Source organism: Heterodontus francisci, chromosome 13, assembly GCF_036365525.1.
Source record: "Heterodontus francisci isolate sHetFra1 chromosome 13, sHetFra1.hap1, whole genome shotgun sequence".
Taxonomy (NCBI): Eukaryota; Metazoa; Chordata; class Chondrichthyes; order Heterodontiformes; family Heterodontidae; genus Heterodontus; species Heterodontus francisci.
The window spans coordinates 79955726-79974612 of record NC_090383.1 but is presented as its reverse complement, the minus strand read 5'-3'; the positions used below and the strand labels follow the sequence as shown (position 1 = coordinate 79974612).

At 46.3% G+C, this 18887-nt stretch overlaps 1 protein-coding gene across 1 annotated transcript in view; it reads left to right on the top strand.

The window, feature by feature from the left end:
* Nucleotides 1-18887, top strand: part of ush2a (Usher syndrome 2A (autosomal recessive, mild)) — a 1262450-nt gene that overhangs the window by 207509 nt on the left and 1036054 nt on the right. The window contains exon 11 of the mRNA XM_068045693.1: nucleotides 7418-7548. Within this exon, the coding sequence (XP_067901794.1) occupies nucleotides 7418-7548 (131 nt within the window). The remainder of the gene's footprint in view (nucleotides 1-7417; nucleotides 7549-18887) is intronic.

The window sequence follows — 18887 nt, the reverse complement described above, 5'->3', positions numbered from 1 at the left end:
TACTCCTAACTTCATGAGCCCCTATCTTGCCCATCAACCTTTCATGTGGCACCTTTATCGAATGCTTTTTGGAAATCCAGATATACCACATATGCTGATTCCCCTTTATCTACCCTACTAGTTACATCCTCAAAAAACTCTAATAAATTTGTCAAACAGGATTTCCCTTTAGTAAAACCATGTTGACTTGTTCTAATCATACTATGCCTTTCTAAGTGCATTGTTAAGATTTCCTTAATTTCCAGCATTTTCCTAATGATCTGATAGGTGAACTGGCCTGTAGTTCACTGTTTTCTCTCTCCCTCCTTTCTTGAAAAGTGGTGTAACATTTGCCAACTTCTGATCAGATAGGACAGTTCCCGAATCTAAGGAATTTTGGAATATCATAGCGCATCCACTATATCTGCAGCTGTCTCTTTTAGAACCCTAGGGTGTAGGCCATCAGGTCTTGGGAATTTGTCTGATTTTAGTCCCTTAAGTTTCTCCAATACTTTTCTCTGCTGATATTAATTCCCTTTAATTTTCTCTCTTTTTTTTTTTTAGCCCCAAAGTTGCTCTCTATTTCTGGTATGAAAGTTATGTGTTCTACTGTGAAGACAGGCACACAATATTTGTTCAAAGCCTCTGCCATTTCCTCATTCCCCTTGATTTCTCCTGTCCCTACTTCTAAGGGACCAACATTTACTTTAGCTACTCTCTCCATTTTTATATACTTATAAAAGCTCTTGCAATCTGTTTCTATATTTCTGGCTAGTTTACACTCATTCTACTTTTTTGCCTTTTTATCAACTTTTTGGTGGCTATTTCCTGGTTTCTAAAATACTCCCAATCCTCAGACTTGCTATTGTAAGCTTCTTTGAATCAAATACTATCCTTAACTTCTTGAGTGAACTACAGATGGGTCTTTCGTGCTGAGTTTTTGTTTTTCAATGGGATGTATTTTTGTTGACAATTTTAAATTGTTTCTTTAAATGTTTCCTACTGTTCATTTACCACCATACCTTTTAGTCTATTTACCCAATTAACCTTAGCCAGTTCTCCCCTCATAACTATGTACCTTGAAAGTGGGGGCAGACCCACTTGAGCATGTGGTAGGACCCAGGGCAACATTTTGTGGATGGCAGCCCCCTCTTAAGAGCTGCTGCCCCAATCAGAGGGCTGGCAGCTCAGCAGCCTCTGCAGCTGAGTGGCTCCTGCTGGGGCTGCACCTGGAGAACGAGAACACATTGGCCATGCACCCTCAAGGTAAGTGGGGTCTGAGGCGGGTGGGGCCAGTCAGACAGGCCCTAGCGAGTTGGGGGTGTCAGAGGGCAGGGAGCACCATTGCCTCAGGAATCCTAATCGTGGGCCAAAGAGTGCACAAAATAGGGGGCCCCCCTTCTGCAGAGCATGCTGGGAGGCCACTAGGGTTTACCTGGCGGTCTCCATGTGATGGAGGGTCCCTCCTGCTGCTTGTAAAATGCCAGCAGAGGTGGGAAGAGTGCCTTATTTGGCCAGTTAAGTGGCTGAATTGAGCTCTGGGCATGCAGGCCAACTGCCACCTTTTTTGCTGCTGGCAAAATGGCATAATGATGGAAGGCATCAGGCATGCCACCCGATGCCTTCCCATGCCATTTTGCCAGCTTTTCATCTGAGCCCGTCTGCAAAGATCCCATAAAATTCCAGCCGTTAACTCTGTTTCTCTCTCCACAGATGCTGCCAGACTTGCTGAGTATTTCCAGCATTTTCTTTTATTTCAGATTTCCAGCATCCGCAGTATTTTGCTTTTGTAATGGAGGTGACAATGTTCACTTAATATTGTTGCTTCGATTGAGGTGAAAGCTTTTGATAGTTGCTTTAAATGTTATAAGAACATAACAAGAATCCAAATAGTAGGAGCAGGAGTAGCCAATTCAGCCCTTCAATCCTGCTCTGCCATTCAATAGGTTCATGGCTGATCTATCTCAACTCCACCTTCCCACACTATTCTCCTATTCTTTAATTCCTTTAGTACCCAAAAATCGATTGATCTCCGTCTCAAATATACTCAATGACTCAGCACCCACAGCTGTCTGGAGTATAGAATTCCAAAGATTCATAATCCTTTGAATTAAGGAATTTCTCCTCATTTCTGTCCTAAATGGCCAACGCCTTATTCTGAGACTGTGACTCCTGGTCCTAGACTCCACAGCCAGAAGAAATATCCACCCAGCAACTAGTCTGTCAAGCCTCAAGTTTATATCTTTCAATTAGATCACCTCTCATTCTACTAAATTCTCAGGAATATCCGTCTAGTTTGCTCAATCTCTCTTCATAAACCAATCCTCTCATTCCGGGAATCAATCTGGTGAATTTTCACTGGTATGTACCTCCATCCTTAGCTAAGGAGACCACAACTGTACACAGTGCTCCAGGTGTGTTCTCATACAAGGCCCTAAATAATTGGAGTAAGATTACTCTTTTATACTCCAATCCCTTTATAGTAAAAGCTAACAAACTATTTGCCTTCCTAATTGCTCTGTACCTACATGTTAACTTTCTGTGATTCATGTACAAGGATTATTATTATCATTATGAATTGTGAAGTGAGTGAATTATCATAGACTCCTCCTAAGAATAAAATGACAAGGAGATTGTGTGAGAATATCCCAGAATAAAACACACCAACCGGGTTTCTTTAAACAACAAAATTATCAGTTTATTATAAAACCAGTCATAGCCGGTAATGAAGCAAAGCATTCATACACTGATCTAAATATAAAAGTTCCCTTTTTTACCTTAGCCCCTCACACCTACACACACATACACCAGTTAACTGAGAAATAGAGATTTAGTCTTTAGACCTCTAGTACAAAAAAGCCCAAAAAACAGTACGTTGGTCAAAGTATTTGTTGATTCTTGAAGAAAAAAGAGAAGATATGAAAAGATGTCACAATCATTACAGCACAGAAGGAGGCCATTCAGCCCATCGTGTCCGCACCGGCTCTCTGAAAGAGCAACTTCCTCAGTTCCATTCCCCTTCTTTCTCCCCATAACCCTGCACATTCTTCCTTTTCATATAACTGTCTAATTCCCTCTTAAATAAACTGATGATTTTGTTTATTAAAGAAATCTGGTTGGTGTGTTTTATTCTGGGATAACAATAGAGTCTATGATTGACCATATTAGTAAGTGGGGAAATTTTTAAAAATATGTTGCAACCTGTGGAGAAGTGGAACTAGAATAAACAGTGCACTCCTCCCACCTTGGTTGAACCTGCCTTCACCACGTTCTCAGGCAGCGCATTCCAGACCTTAACCACTTGCTGTGTGAAAAAGTTTCTCCTCGTGTCACTTCTGCTCTTCTTACCAAATACTTTTAAATCTGTGCCCTCTCGTTCTCGATCCTTTCATTAATGGGAACAGTTTCTCTCTATCTGCTCTGTCTAAACTCCTCATGATTTTGAATGCCTGTATCAAATCACCTCTCAGCTTTCTCTTCAACTTTTCCACTGTATCTTCATAACTGAAATTCCTCATCCCTGGAACCATACTCGTGAATCTTTTCTGTACTCTCCCCAATGCCCTCATGTCTGTCTTCAAGTGTAGCGCCCAAAATTGGACACAATACTCCAGCTGAGACCGAACTAATGTCTTATACAAGTTGAACATAACTTCCTTGTTCTTGTACTCTGTGCCCCTATTAATAAAGCCCAGGATACTGTATGCTTCATTAACTGCGCTCTCAACCTGTCCTGCCACCTTCAATGACTTATGCACAGAGGCATTTTGGCTCCCTCTGCTCCTGCAGAGATTTGTACCCTTTAGAATTGTACCCTTTATTCTATATTGTCTCTCCTTGTTCTGCCTACCAAAATGAATCACTTCACATTTCTCTGCATTAAACTTCATATCTGCCACCTGTCTGCCAATTCCACCAACTTGTCTGTCCTTTTGAAGTATAGACGGCTGTCACTGGGATCTTCCTAGAACAGTTCTTGACAAGGAACGTTGAAGATCAGTTTGGGCAGGCTTTCCAGGGGAAATGTAGTAATGGGTTTCTGGCAGTTCCTTACACTTGCTTCTCAAGAGATGGAAAACTGGCAGGCTTTTCAAAGGGCTTGAGCAGACTGAGCTGGTGTTTTGCTCCCTTGGCAAGTTTTCTCCAACTGTCTTTTTAACACATTGTCCATATCCCAACTCACTGTGCAAAGCAAAACCAAAAACAATGTCACAAGAATCAGATAAAAGCAAAATACTGCGGATGCTGGAAATCTGAACTTATTTCTTCCTATCTAGACTCTATCTTTTCTCCGCTGGCCCAGTCTCTTCCCACCTACATCCGTGACTCTTCTGACGCCCTACGTCATTTTGACAATTTCCAGTTTCCTGGTCCCAACCCCCTCCTCTTCACTATGGACGTCCAATCGCTCTCCACCTCCATCCCCCACCAGGATGGTTTGAGGGCTCTCCGCTTCTTCCTGGAACAGAGGCCCAACCAGTCCCCATCCACCACAACCCTCCTCCGCCTGGCTGAACTTGTTCTCACATTGAACAACTTCTCCTTCAACTCCATGCACTTCCTTCAAGTAAAAGGTGTCGCTATGGGTACCCGCATGGGTCCTAGTTATGCCTGTCTTTTTGTGGGATATGTCGAGCATTCTTTGTTCCAGTCCTACTCAGGCCCCCTCCCCCAACTCTTTTTCCGGTACATTGATGACTGTATCGGTGCCGTTTCCTGCTCCCGCCTCGAACTAGAAAACTTTATCAACTTTGCTTCCAATTTCCACCCTTCTCTCACCTTTACATGGTCCATCTCTGACACTTCCCTTCCCTTCCTCGACTTCTCTGTCTCCATCTCTGGGGATAGGTTGTCTACCAATATCCATGATAAGCCCACTGACTCCCACAGCTACCTCGACTACACTTCTTCACACCCTACCTCCTGTAAGGACTCCATTCCATTCTCCCAGTTTCTCCGTCTCTGACGCATCTGCTCAGATGATGCTACCTTCCATGACGGTGCTTCTGATATGACCTCCTTTTTCCTCAACCGAGGATTTCCCCCCACTGTGGTTGACAGGGCCCTCAACCGTGTCCGACCCATTCCCCGCACCTCTACCCTCACCCCTTCCCCTCCCTCCCAGAACCGTGACAGGGTTCCCCTTGTCCTCACTTTTCACCCCACCAGCCTCCATATCCAAAGGATCATCCTCCGCCATTTCTGCCACCTCCAGCGTGATGCCACTACCAGTTGCATCTTCCCCTCCCTTCCCCTGTCAGCATTCCGAAGGGATCATTCCCTCCGCGACACCCTGGTCCACTCCTCCATTACCCCCACCAGCTCGTCCCCGTCCCAGGGCACCTTCCCCTGCAATCGCAGGAGGTGTAATACCTGTCCATTTACCTCCTCTCTCCTCACTATCCCAGGCTCCAAACACTCCTTTCAGGTGAAGCAGCGATTTACTTGTACTTCTTTCAATGTAGTATACTGTATTCGCTGCTCACAGTGTGGTCTCCTCTACATTGGGGAGACCAAACGCAGACTGGGTGACCGCTTTGCGGAACATCTCCGCTCAGTCCGCAAGCAGGACCCTGAGCTTCCGGTTGCTTGCCATTTCAACACTTCCCCCCCCCCCCCCCCCCCCCCCCCCTGCTCTCATGCTCACATCTCTGTCCTGGGATTGCTGCAGTGTTCCAGTGAACATCAACGCAAGCTCGAGGAACAGCATCTCATTTACCGATTAGGCACACTACAGCCTGCCGGACTGAACATTGAGTTCAATAATTTCAGAGCATGACAGCCCCCCATTTTACTTTCATTTTTAGTTTTTTCTTTTTTTTTTACATTCCTTTTTACATTTTTTACGATCTTTTTTTGCATTTATTTCATTTCATCTTAGTTTGTTCAGTTTGCTTACCCACTGTTTTTTTCAGGTTGTTTTTCTTCAGGTTTGCACTTGCTGCTGTTCAATATTCAGTGTATTTACACCTAATCTGTACTAATGCTTTGTCTTTCAACACACCATCAACATATTGTTTGCCTTTGCTCCGTGACCTTTTGGTCAGCTATGTGGCCTGGTCCAATCTGCACCTTCTCCTTTGTTATCTCTTGCCCCACCCCCACCTCACTTGTTTATAATCTGTGACCTTTCTAATATTTGTCAGTTCCGAAGAAGGGTCACTGACCCGAAACGTTAACTTTGCTTCTCTTTCCACAGATGCTGCCAGACCTGCTGAGTGATTCCAGCATTTCTTGTTTTTGTCACAAGAATCAGGCCTCCTGACCCCTATAAATCTTAACTTGTCACTCCTTTGTAAATATCTTTCCCCAAGTCAAAAAAAATCCCTGCTGGGTAATTATTTGAAGACCGGTGCCTTCCAGTAACTGTTTACAATCCAGACTTCTGTGACCCTTGTAAAAAAAAAAAAAATAAATAAATCCATGGACTCATTTTCAGTTTTAACACATAAATCTTCAAAATTTAACAAAAAAAGGAAGCACACATAGCAATGTCCAATTACACTAACTGCATACTGAAAGAGGGAGAAATTGAACTTCGTTCCACCTGTTTTGAGTGTAAAACTTCCTGCATTCAAATGATGCCTGAAAATTAGCTAGATTTGGGTCGGGTAACTTTTCAGGCATATCTGGCAACCTCCTAAAACAGACCATAGACCACTTACATGTGTAAATGAGGGGCTGGATGCCTTTTTTAGGCCCCCTTTGTGAAATTAGATAGTGTTGATCGGAGTGGAAGTTGAGCCTCTTCAGCACATGCTATGAAAAGGTAAGTTTAAAAGAAAATCAAAAGTTTTCCTGTGGATCCAGCAGGAGCAGGAATACTCTGCTGACTTCGCAAAACTTGTGATCTCTTCATGCTTTGGCCTTTCCATTCCCCACCCTGGACTTCATTTTGGGTTGCTGCTGATGAGGAAAATGACAACATTCATCTTTTTAAAATGGGCAAGCTGCCTGTGGAGGCATAATAGGTGCTGGCAGCTTGTTTAATATTAGTTGCCTCAGTCCCAGATTTGGGCTGGATTTGGGTCTCCCAGTGGGCTGTGCATTCTGTGCGTGATACCTATTTCAGGTCCAAAGACAGGCCTCAAATGCCAACCTGCAAAGCACCTCGTTCTAGGCATGTAGGCTCCATGTAGGCCTACATCTTACACATCTGATTCTGCCAGATTACACGGAGATAACAGCCTAATTTACCCCTCAGTTTTTGTAGACCGCTGTGGGAGGTCCACTAGTATATATAAGTAAATTCTTTGGGACAATTGAGCTGTTATCTCTGTTTAGCATTATTCTCTGTAATATTTTGAGGTAAGCTTTGTGTTCGAAATGTTTAATAACTACTGAGTATTTGCAGAGCTTGTGAACTTGAACCTATTTGATTTAAGTCTACTCTGAAGGTCTCATTAATTTGTGCACATTGTTCAATAAATTCTTGTAGGAAGAAATTGCGAATGGTGTAACGACTTTTTTTACCGAGAAGTAGGTGTCAGCCTCTCAGCAGCTGATGTGTGCAAACCTTGTGATTGCTTACAATCTGGAGTCATAAATGGGAGCCTCCTGTGTGATCAGGTGGGTAATTTTAATAAGTATAAGTATGCTTTCAAAAATTCATTTGAATGTCAGTGCAAGTGAGTTATGTAGGTAATAGAATTTTGTGCTTAATCAAGATTGCTTAAGTAACTGTTCTCTGCAGGTATATCACTAGAGCAATGAGCCTGTTGTGACAAATTATGTTGTAATAGGTCCTGTTTCACTGTTTAGTTTTTTCATTCAGAATATTTTTATGTCAACAAAGTGATCATAGCTAATAATCATTAAATGTTTGTGCCTGCTTAAATCATTCAAGTCATATAGATGCTGAACATACGTTTTGCGTAATTCCAATTTTTGCAAATATTTTGTCAGCAATATTCTTTCGTTATTCATGGAGAATCATAAATTGTGCTAATCTAAGAGATTTTAGACTATTTGGATGCACAAAATGATCCATTCTGCTCTTCTAGATTATTTTATCTATGAATCTTAGCCATGTTGTAAATGTGCAAGAATCAAAAATAGTTTATTCATACAATATATGTGCTCCATTTGTGGCAGTCGTTTACAACCAGTGATATGTACCTTCAATAAGACGCTGATGAAACTACTTTATTTTTACATCAAAGTGGATTCTATAATATCCATTTCGCAATTAAATGGCCTTGATTGAAGTTACAAGGGTTAAGTTTCTTCTCCTTTGCACTGGGGAAAGGAAATAGGGGCTGAGACTTGTGAAATGGTCTCTCGTCTCTTTGTATTGCCCAGGATTTTCTGGGGTTTCCCCTTTGGGCAGGCCTGGCAACTGCCAAAGATGGAGGACAACCACGTTAATGAGGTGGGAAGGAGCATAACTGGATTTCCCACCTCAGTTTGCTATTGGACCCAGAGTCACCCATTTAGAGGAGCGTTCAAAGGAACTGGGCCTTAGGCCCTGCACCTGGATCTGGTTGCAGGATTGGTGAGGGGCAAACATCAAAGTTCAGAGGATGCAATGGAAGTTCTGTTTGCTGTCAAGGATAGGGATCAATGCTGCAGGCCTTTGAAATGATACTGGAGAACTGGCCTGCACCAGGGATACATTGGGTGTAGACACCAATAGACCCAAACCACATCACCAGCTATCCCTGCTGTAAAGAAAATGGAGATTATAGTTAAAGTTTGAAGTTGCTAATATTAAAGCCAGGCAGCTGCAGAGCACCCAGAGGAAAGATAAATTGCTATTCTTGGAGTTGCATTGAACTCTATTGGAACAGTATAGAAAGCTAAAGATGGGGAGTTCCAAGTGGGAATGGGACAAGTAATTCAAGTGGTGAGCTACAGGGAGTTCAGGATCACACTTGTGGACAGAACAGAGGTAAAATCAAAATGGCTCTAATCTCTTTTTTTAAATTCATTCATGGGATGTGGGAATCGCTGGTATCCCTAATTTCCTTTCCAAAGGTGGTGGTGATCCGTGTTATTGAACCGCTGCGGTCCATGTGGTGTAGGTACACCCACAAAGCTGATAGGGAGGGAGTTCCAGGATTTTCATCCAGTGACAGTGAAGGAATGGCAATATATTTCCAAGTCACAATGGTGTGTGACTTGGAGAGGAACTGGCAAGTGGTGTTCCCCTGCATCTGCTTCCCTTGTTCTTCTAGGTGGTAGAGGTAGTGAGTTTGGAAGGTGCTTTCTCCCACAATATTATCCCTTTCTAGAATCATCCCAATTGGAACAGCAAAAAGAAGAAATTTCATACATTAATGAAATTAAAATTTTACTAATATTAACATTGAAATTCCAGATGTCTGCAGCTTTATACAGTAAGCTCATTTTGATCCAATATGGCATGGCATATGACACACTACAGATTATAAATTGATTATATATAGTCAGATTTAAATCCCAATAATGAAACATTGTAAAATGTTTGCATTTATGTAGCACCTTTCACAACCTCAGGACATCCCAAAGTGTTTCATAGTCAATGAAATACTTACTTTTTTGAACTGTAGTCATGTTGTAGTGAAGGGAAACTTGGCAGCCAGTTTCTGCACAGCAAGGTCCTATAAACAACAGTGACATAAATCACCAGATAATGGGGTGAACTTCAACTTTGGTGGGGTCCAAAAGTGGGGTCGTAATTCGGGCACCATTTTAAACACCTGACGAGGTCAAAGGCTTTGGTGAGATCAATGAAAGCAACATGGAGGGGCATCTGTTGTTCGCGGCATTTCTCCTGTAGCTGACGAAGGGAGAACAGCATGTCAATGGTCGATCTCTCTGCTCGAAAGCCACACTGGCCTCAGAATAGACACGCTCAGCCAGCTTCTGGAGCCTGTTTAAAGTGACTCGAGCGAAGACTTTCCCCGCTATGCTGAGCAGGGAGATTCCACGGTAGTTGTTGCAGTCACTGCGGTCACCTTTGTTTTTATAGAGGGTGATGATATTGGCATCGCGCATGTCCTGTGGTACTGCTCCCTCATTCCAGCACAGGCAAAGCAGTTCGTAGAGTGCTGAGAATATAGCAGGCTTAGCACTCTTAATTATTTCAGGGGTAATGCCATCCATACCAGGGGCTTTTCCGCTGGCTAGAGAATCAATGGCATTACTGAGTTCCGATTTAGTTGGCTGTCCGTCTAGCTCATCCATGACTGGCAGAGGCTGGGCTGCATTGAGGGCGGTCTCAGAGACAACATTCTCCCTGGAGTACAGTTCTAGGTAGTGCTCAACCCAGCGGTCCATTTGCTTGCATTGGTCAGTGATTGTGTCCCCTGATTTAGATTTGAGGGGGGCGATCTTCTTGATGGTTGGCCCAAAAGCTCTCTTAATGCCATCGTACATTCCTCTGATGTTTCCGGTGTCTGAGGCCAGCTGAATATGACTGCATAGGTGTTGCCAGTAGTCATTTGTGCAGCGCCTGGGTATTCTTTGTGCAGCGCTTTTGCCTGTTTTAAGTGCTACGGATGTTAACTCGCTGGAGGCTTTCTTGTAGTTCAGCAGTGCAATGCGCTTAGCGGCTAAGACACGTTCCAGCTCTTCAAAGTGAGATTGAAACCAGTCTGCATTCTGCTTCACGCATTTGCCATAGGTGGTCATAGCTGACTCATAGATGGCGTCTCTGATGTGGTCCCACTTGGTCTCTGCATCCCCTGTAGGAATGTTTTGAAGGGCTTTTTCAAGTGAATTTAGAAATTTTTGTAACAGCTGTGGATAAGAAATTCTGCTCGTGTTGATGCGTGGGTGGCCCTTCTGCTTGGAGTGATGTAGCTTCTTTGGTTTGAGTCTAACCTTGCTGCACACCAGGGAGTGGTTGGTGTCGCAGTCCGCACTGTGGAAGCTGCGTGTGGTTTGAACGCTGTTTAAAGAGGCTTGCCTTGTGACGATGAGGTCCAGCTGGTGCCAACGACGTGATCTTGGGTGCCTCCAAGAAACTTGGTGACAGGGTTTATTGTGAAAGAACGAGTTGGTGATGCAGAGGTTATGATAGGTACACAACTCAAGCAGTCTCTGTCCATTCTCATTCATCCTTCCAATGCCATAGCGCCCAAGGCAGGAGGGCCATGAGTCATGGTCGGCCCCAACCCTGGCATTAAAGTCCCCCAGCAGGAACAGATGTTCGGTATTGGGGATGCTACTACTGATATTATGGAGTTCCTCGTAGAACTGGTCTTTAGCTTCAGGTGAGGAGCAGAGTGTTGGAGCATAGATGCTGAGTAGGTGTACTGGACCAGAGGCGGTGAGCAGCCGGATGGACAGTATGCGTTCTGAGCCATTTGAAGGTGGCTCTATCATGCTGAGCTAATAGTTTCTGATGGCGAAGCCCACTCCATGCTGTCTTGGTTCTTCAGGATCCCTACCCTGCCAGTAGAAGGTGTAGTCTTGCTCTCTTAGAGATCCGCTCGCAGGGAGGCGTGTCTCCTGAAGTGCTGCAATGTTCACATTGAGTCTACTGAGCTCATTGTTAATGATGGCGGTCTTCCGAGAATCGTTGATTTGTGTAAGGTCTTCCGACAGGCCAGGACACATAGCTCTGACGTTCCAGCTTGCAAAACGAAAGGCTGGTACCTTTCCTTATTTTATTGAGCTGTTTGGTGCTGTGTTGCAGTCCGCTTTTCGGGCAATGACCCTGAGCTCCAAGCACCCATTGAAGCAGGTGGACTGTGGCGGGACAGAACCTTATTGACCGGGGGCTGCCCGGTTTGAGGCAGGCGGTAGCTGTCCAGTGAGGTGCGATGACCTCTCCCACCGACCAAGGCAACCCATGGCGCCCAATCTCTACGCCAATTGAGCTGGACTTATGACCCGTAACTGCTGCCTTCCGTGTTGTTTCGGTCACTGTGAGGCAACTATGGAGTGACCTCTCCATGGCGCATGCCTGGGTGAATGTATGGGGGTTGTGAGTTGCCCAAGTGTCAAAACCCCCCTCTCGGCCTTTCTGTTGGGGTCCAAAGGAGTGCAGAGCACGACGTTTGGCACCGGTATGGCTGCAAGAACTGCAGGAAACATACCAAAGGTGACACATGACTGCCTACGGGGCTCCGCTCGGGATTTTCTGTTAGGGTTTACTCCCTTAGCCTTGGACTCTCCCGAGACGCCCACAAGGCAGTGGGGTTGCTAGGGCCCCTGCTCAGGCATAGGTGGATGCCGGTGGGAGGAGGGGTGCGAGGGGGAGCTGGGAAGAGGGCTGCAGGGGGGTGGGGAAGGGGGTGCGGGGGGAAGATGGTGCGAGGGGGGCGCTGGGAAGGGGTTGTGAGTGGGGGAGGGGGTGGGGGAAGAGGGTGCGAGGGGGAAGAGGGTGCGAGGGGGGAGCTGGTAGGGGGGAGCGGGGGGTGTGGGGGGAAGGGCGTGCAGGTAATAAAACATTTCATCAGTTCCCACCATCCCAGAAGACCTCACTGTGCCTGGTGTGTTGGTTGCTGCTGTGTTTAACAGGATTCCTCATAAGGATTACTAATGGAGATGACAAAGGGGAATGGTTCATAACCCAGCACAAAACCACTGCCGCACATCAATTGTCATCATCCTGGGAGAATGTTACCAGTGGAGTCCCACAGGGGTCAGCTTTGCAACCGGTTTCATATCTTCATAAAATCTTTGCACCTAGGAATCACAGCTCATCCGTGTCCTCCGGGAGGTGGGCGACAGCCTCGGGCGCCAGTAGCAGCAGAACTTCGCCGACATTGCGCTGCAGATGCGCTACGAGCCACACATCTCCCGCGAGCGCTTTGAAGTTGTGGCCAAGGAGCTGTTCCGCGATGGAGTCAACTGGGGCCGGGTCGTGGCTTTTTACGTCTTCGGGGCACCTTTTTCTCAATGCTTCTCCTCTGTACTAGGTCTTATCACCCTAGGGTTCCGCTGCTCCTTCCTCTCTGCCTCTACTGGACTTACCGCACGCCGTGGCCGCGGACGCTCTGGACGATGAAGACAACAGGATAGAAGATCAGAGTATCACCAGCTGTACTTTGCAATTTTGTCCAGTAGAGAAGTGTAGCCTAGGCGTCCAGAAAACTGGATGTCAATTTCAGCAAAATTCAGTGCTCAATGAAGAAAGCAAAGAGCAGTATGGCTGGGAGAGGGCAGTTGGCCCAGGTAACATTAAACTAGCTGCTAACTTGTAGTTAGGGCTAAAATGTACTGATTAAAGAACCAGGGGAATTTAAACTGTTTAAGAGGGTAGATTGGGGGAGAAAGCACTAAGAATGGGAGCAGATGACCATGGATAGAGTTGCACAGCAAGGGAGCTTCCTAGGGAGCTTGCAGCCCAGGAGCCATCTTGGATACACATCAGCAGACGTGGTCTCTTCAGACTACTGGAAAAGATCGGATGTCCACCAAAGCTACTAAGTATCATCACCTCATTCCATGACAATATGAAAGGCACAATTCAGCATAGCAGTGCCTCATCAGACCCCTTTCCTATCCTGAGTGGCGTGAAACAGGGCTGTGTTCTCGCACCTACACTGTTAGGGATTTTCTTCTCCCTGCTGCTCTCACATGCGTTCAAGTCTTCAGAAGAAGGAATTTTCCTCCACGCAAGATCAGGTGGCAGATTGTTCAACCTTGCCCGTCTAAGAGCGAAGACCAAAGTACAGATGTCTTCATCAGGGAACTTCTCTTTGCTGACGATGCTGCATTAACATCTCACACTGAAGAGTGTCTGCAGAATCTCACCAACAGGATTGCGGCTGCCTGCAACGAATTTGGCCTAACCATCAGCCTCAAGAAAACGAACATCATGGGACAGGACGTCAGAAATGCTCCATCCATCAATATTGGCGACCGTGCTCTGGAAGTGGTTCAAGAGTTCACCTACCTAAGCTCAACTATCACAAGTAGCCTGTCTCTCGATGCAGAAATCAACAAGCGCATGGGAAGGGCTTCCACTGCTATGTCCAGACTGGCCAAGAGAGTGTGGGAAATGGCGCACTGACACGGAACACAAAAGTCCGAGTGTATCAAGCCTGTGTCCTCAGTACCTTGCTCTATGGCAGCGAGGCCTGGACAACGTATGTCAGCCAAGAGCGACGTCTCAATTCATTCCATCTTCGCTGCCTCCGGAGAATCCTTGGCATCAGGTGGTAGGACCGTATCTCCAACACAGAAGTCCTTGAGGCAGTCAACATCCCCAGCTTATACACCCTACTGAGTCAGCGGCGCTTAAAATGGCTTGGCCATGTGAGCCGCATGGAAGATGGCAGGATCCCCAAGGACACATTGTACAGCGAGCTCACCACTGGTATCAGACCCACCGGCCGTCCATGTCTCCGCTTTAAAGACGTCTGCAAACGCGACATGAAGTCCTGTGACATTGATCACAAGTCGTGGGAGTCAGTTGCCAGCGATCGCCAGAGCTGGCGGGCAGCCATAAAGGCGGGGCTAAAGTGTGGCGAGTCGAAGAGACTTAGCAGTTGGCAGGAAAAAAGACAAACGCAAGGGGAGAGCCAACTGCGAAACAGCCCTGACAACCAATTTTATCTGCAGCACCTGTGGAAGAGTCTGTCACTCTAAAATTGGCCTTTATAGCCACTCCAGGCGCTGCTCCACAAGCCACTGACCACCTCCAGGTGCTTACCCATTGTCTCCCGAGACAAGGAGGCCAAAGAAGAAGATTTAAACACTTTATCCAACTTTATAAGAAGAAAAATCTGTCCCCCTATCCCCTTGGGAGAAACCTTGACTTGATACCAGCAGTGCCATTTTGGAGCTAAACACTAAAGCCAACATTCTCTTTTATCATTGCATAGCTGAACATGTGCAACAGGAGGAAGAACAAACCCATCAGCACTATTTAAAAGGATCATCAGCTACCTACAGGTTAGCTTCTGGTGATTTCTTCTGGATGTGTGGGAGAACGACTCTCATCAGGCCATATCTGCACAGAGTGTTCAGGGAGCAATTCCCCTACCCGAACTTCAGCGAGGAACAATGTGTGAGACATCTGTGTTCCAGGAAAGATCTCTTCACTGTAACCTGCACCTGCTGCAGCCACAACTGCAACCTCAGCAGGGCAAGGATGGCAGTGCCAGTGGCTATGAAGGTGACCACGGCAATGGACTTTTATGCGTCCGACTCCTTCAAGGCTAGAGATGGACATATTTGCAACATCTCGCAATTGCTGTCCACTACTTTTAAGAGAGGTCACTAAGGCTCTCTGTTCATTGAGGGCTAGCTACCTTTCATTCTGTCTTGCCAAAGACAAGCAGACAGCGAGCACATGCCTTTGCTAGGATTGCAGGCAGATGCCATTGGCTGCATGCAAATCACTTTACGGGCATCGCTTGTCACCTGTGCCCTGTATTGTAATGGAAAGGGATCCCACTCCCTCAGTGCCCACCTGGTGACCATAGGTAGTGAATCATGCCAGTCAATACCTGCTATCTTGGCAGCAGTTAAGATGACGTAATTCTGCGGTGGTCCGCCGTTCTAGCAGCATTTGAGCTACCTCAGCAAACCAAAGGGTGGCTACTGGGGGCAAGTGCTATCGACTGATGACGTGGCTTGTAATTCCAGGGTGCAACCCACGGCCACATGTTCAGTATGCATACAATGAAAGCCAAGCTGCAACACAAAATGTGTGAGAGCAGGTCATGGGCATGCAGAGACAACACTTCTGCTGCCGGAACCACTCTGGAGGAGCCCTGCAGTACTCGACAGAGCAGGTGCCAAGATTGGTAGTGGCATGCTGCACAGCCTCACCATGAAAGGACAGCCCTTGCCGCCAGCTATACGGTGAGCATCTGAGGAACAGGAGAAGGAGGAGGAGGAATAAGAGGAAGTGAACAGGCAACCTGGACATGATGCTTTGATTCGACAACGGTCTGCTGCATTTGAGCCAGCAGAGAAAACCAAATGGTGGCTTCAAGGCCTATCCACTGACGTCATGGCTGATGACTCTGGTGTGCACCTCTTGCACATGTGCTCAGTGTGCATGCAATAAAAGCAATGCTGCAACATGAAATTTGATAGAGCAGACCATTGGCATGCTGAAACAATACTTCCACTGCCTGGTCTGCTCTGGAGGAACTCTTTCGAGCAGATGTCAAGATGCGTGGTGGTCGTCTGCATGCTGCACGACGTTGGCCTTCATGAGGGGACAGCCGTTGTCACCAGTTAAACAGCGAGCAGCTGAGGAGCAGATGGAAGGGGAGCAGGTGGAGAAACAGGAGGAGGAGGAGGAAAAGGAAGAGAGGAGGCTAACTTTAAAGCCTCTTTTAGCCCTGGCTGTCTTGATGAACTCATGCAAGTGTGGTAGCAGTAACTGCAATCCCAGTTCCCCATTCACTAACAGTCCCATTCAGTGATGGTAATGCCATTGAGGATCAAAGAGAGATGGCTAGATTCTCTCTCGTTTGAGATGATCATTGCCTGGCACTTGTGAGGCGTGAATGTTACTTGCCACTTATCAGCCCAAGCCTGGACTCTGACTGCTTCAGTATCTGAGGAGTCGTGAATGGTGCTGAACATTGTGCACTCATCAGTGAGCATCCCCGCTTGTGACCTTATAATAGAGGGAATATCATTGATGAAGCAGCTAAAGATGTTTGGGCCTAGGACACTGATATCATGTGGAGTGAACCGAATTGACTGAAGACTGGCATCTATAATGCTGGAGACCTCAGGAGGAGGCTGCGATGGATCATTTACTTGGCACTTCTGGCTTTTCTTTTGCGCTGATCTGCTGGGCTCCTCCATCATTGAGGATAGGGATATTTGTGGAGCCTCCTCCTCTTCCTGTTAGTTGTTTAATCGTCCACTGCTGTTCACAACTGGATGTGGCAGGACTGCAGAGCTTTGATCTGATCCGTTTGGTTGTGGGATCGCTTAACTCTGTCTATTGCATGCTACTTCTGCTGTTTGGTGTGCATCTCGTCCTGTGTTGCAGCTTCATCAGGTTGACACTTCATTTTTAGGTATGCCTGGTGCCGCTCCCGGCATGGTCTCCTGCACTCTTCATTGAACCAGGGCTGATCCCTTGGCTTGATGGTAATGGTAGAGTGAGGAATATGCCAGGCCATAAGGTTACAGATAGTGGTTGAATACAATTCTATTGGTCCACAGCACCTCATGGATGTCCAGTTTTGAGCTGCCAGATATGTTCTGAATATCCCGCTTAGTATGATGGTGGGTATCCTCAATGTGAAGATGGCACTTTGTTTTCACAAAAATTGTGCGTTGGTGACTCCGATCAATATTTCCATGGCCAGATGCATTTGCAACAGGAAGATTCGTGAGGACAAGGTCCAGTAGGTTTTTCCCTCTTGTTGGTTCTCTCACCACCTGCTGCAGACCCAGTTTTACAGATATGCCCTTCAAGACATGGACAGCCCAGTTAGTGGTGCTACCGAGCTACTCTTGTTGATGGACATTGCATTCCCCCATCCTGAATGCATTCTGTGCCCTTGCCACCCTCAGTGCTTCTTCCAAGTGGAGGAGTACTGATGCATCAGCTGAGGGAGGGCAGTAGGTGGTAATCAGCAGGAGGTTTCCTTACCCATGTTTGACCTGGTGCCATGAGACTTCATGGGGTCTGGAGTTAATGTTGAGGAGACTCAGGGCAACTCCTTCCCAACTGTATACCACTGTACTGCCGCCTCTGGTGAGCCTGTTCTGCTGGCGGGGCAGAACATGCCCAGGAATGGTGATGGTGTTGTCTGGGACATTGGATGTAAGGTATGTTTCAGTGAGTATGACTGTCAGGATGTTGCTGGCTAGTCTGTGGGACAGCTGTCCGAATTTGGGCACAAGATCACAGATGTTAGTAAGGAGGACTTTGAGGGGTCGACGGGGCTGGGTTGCCATTATTGTTTCTGTTGCCTGGGTCGATGCTGCATGTTCTGTCCGTTTTGTTCCTTTTCAACTTTTGTGCAGCAGTTTTCTACAACTGAATGGCTTGCTAGGCCATTTCGAAGGCAATTAAGAATCAACCAGCTGCTGTGATGGGATTTGAACCAGTGTCCCTAGAGTATTAGCCTGGATCTCTGGATTACTAGTCCAGTGACATTACCACTGTACCATTGTCAGTCCCTGCCACAAACTCTGTTCCCTAGCTACTGATTTCATTCCTCTCCCTGGCAAATGTCTGAGGTTGAACCTGACTGTTCACATTTGGTGTCACATTTGACCACAATCTGTGCTATCACTAACACCACCTATTTCCACCTTCATAACATCGCCCAACTCCGCCCCACCTCAGCTCAGCTGCTGCTGAAACCCTCATCCATTTGTTACCTCTATACTTGTCTATTCTAATTTATTCCTGGCCAACCTTCCATTTTCTACCCTCTGTAAACTTAGTCATCCAAAACTCTGTTGCTTGTGGCTTTACTCGCACCAAGTCCCATTCATCCATCACCCTATGACTCGCCCCAGTGTTTGTTGACTTACATTGGCTCCCAGTTAAGCCGATTTTAAAATTCTCATCTTTGTTTTCAAATTCCTCCATGGTCTCGTCCCTTCCTATCTGTGTAATCTCCTTCAGCCCCAGGACCCTCTGAAGTATCTGCACTCACCTAATTCTGGCCTCTTGAACATCCCATATTTTGTTTGCTGTGCCATTCGTGGCCACACCTTCAGCTTCCTAGGCCTGGAACTCCCTCCCTAAACCTCTTTGTTTCTCTGTCTCTCTTTCTTCCTTTAAGATGCTCCTTAAAAGCTACGTTTTTGACTAGCTTTTGGCCATCAGCGCTAATATCACATTATGTGGCTCGGTGTCAAAGTTGCTGTGTAGTGCTCCTGCGAAGTGCCTTAAGATGCATTACACTGCAGTGCTTCAGAAAGGTGGCTTACTACTGCCTTCTCAATGGCAATTAGGAATGGGTAATAAATGCTGGCCTAACCAGCAACACCCACATCCCATGAACCAGTTTAAAAGAAGTGTGAGAGGCTGAGGT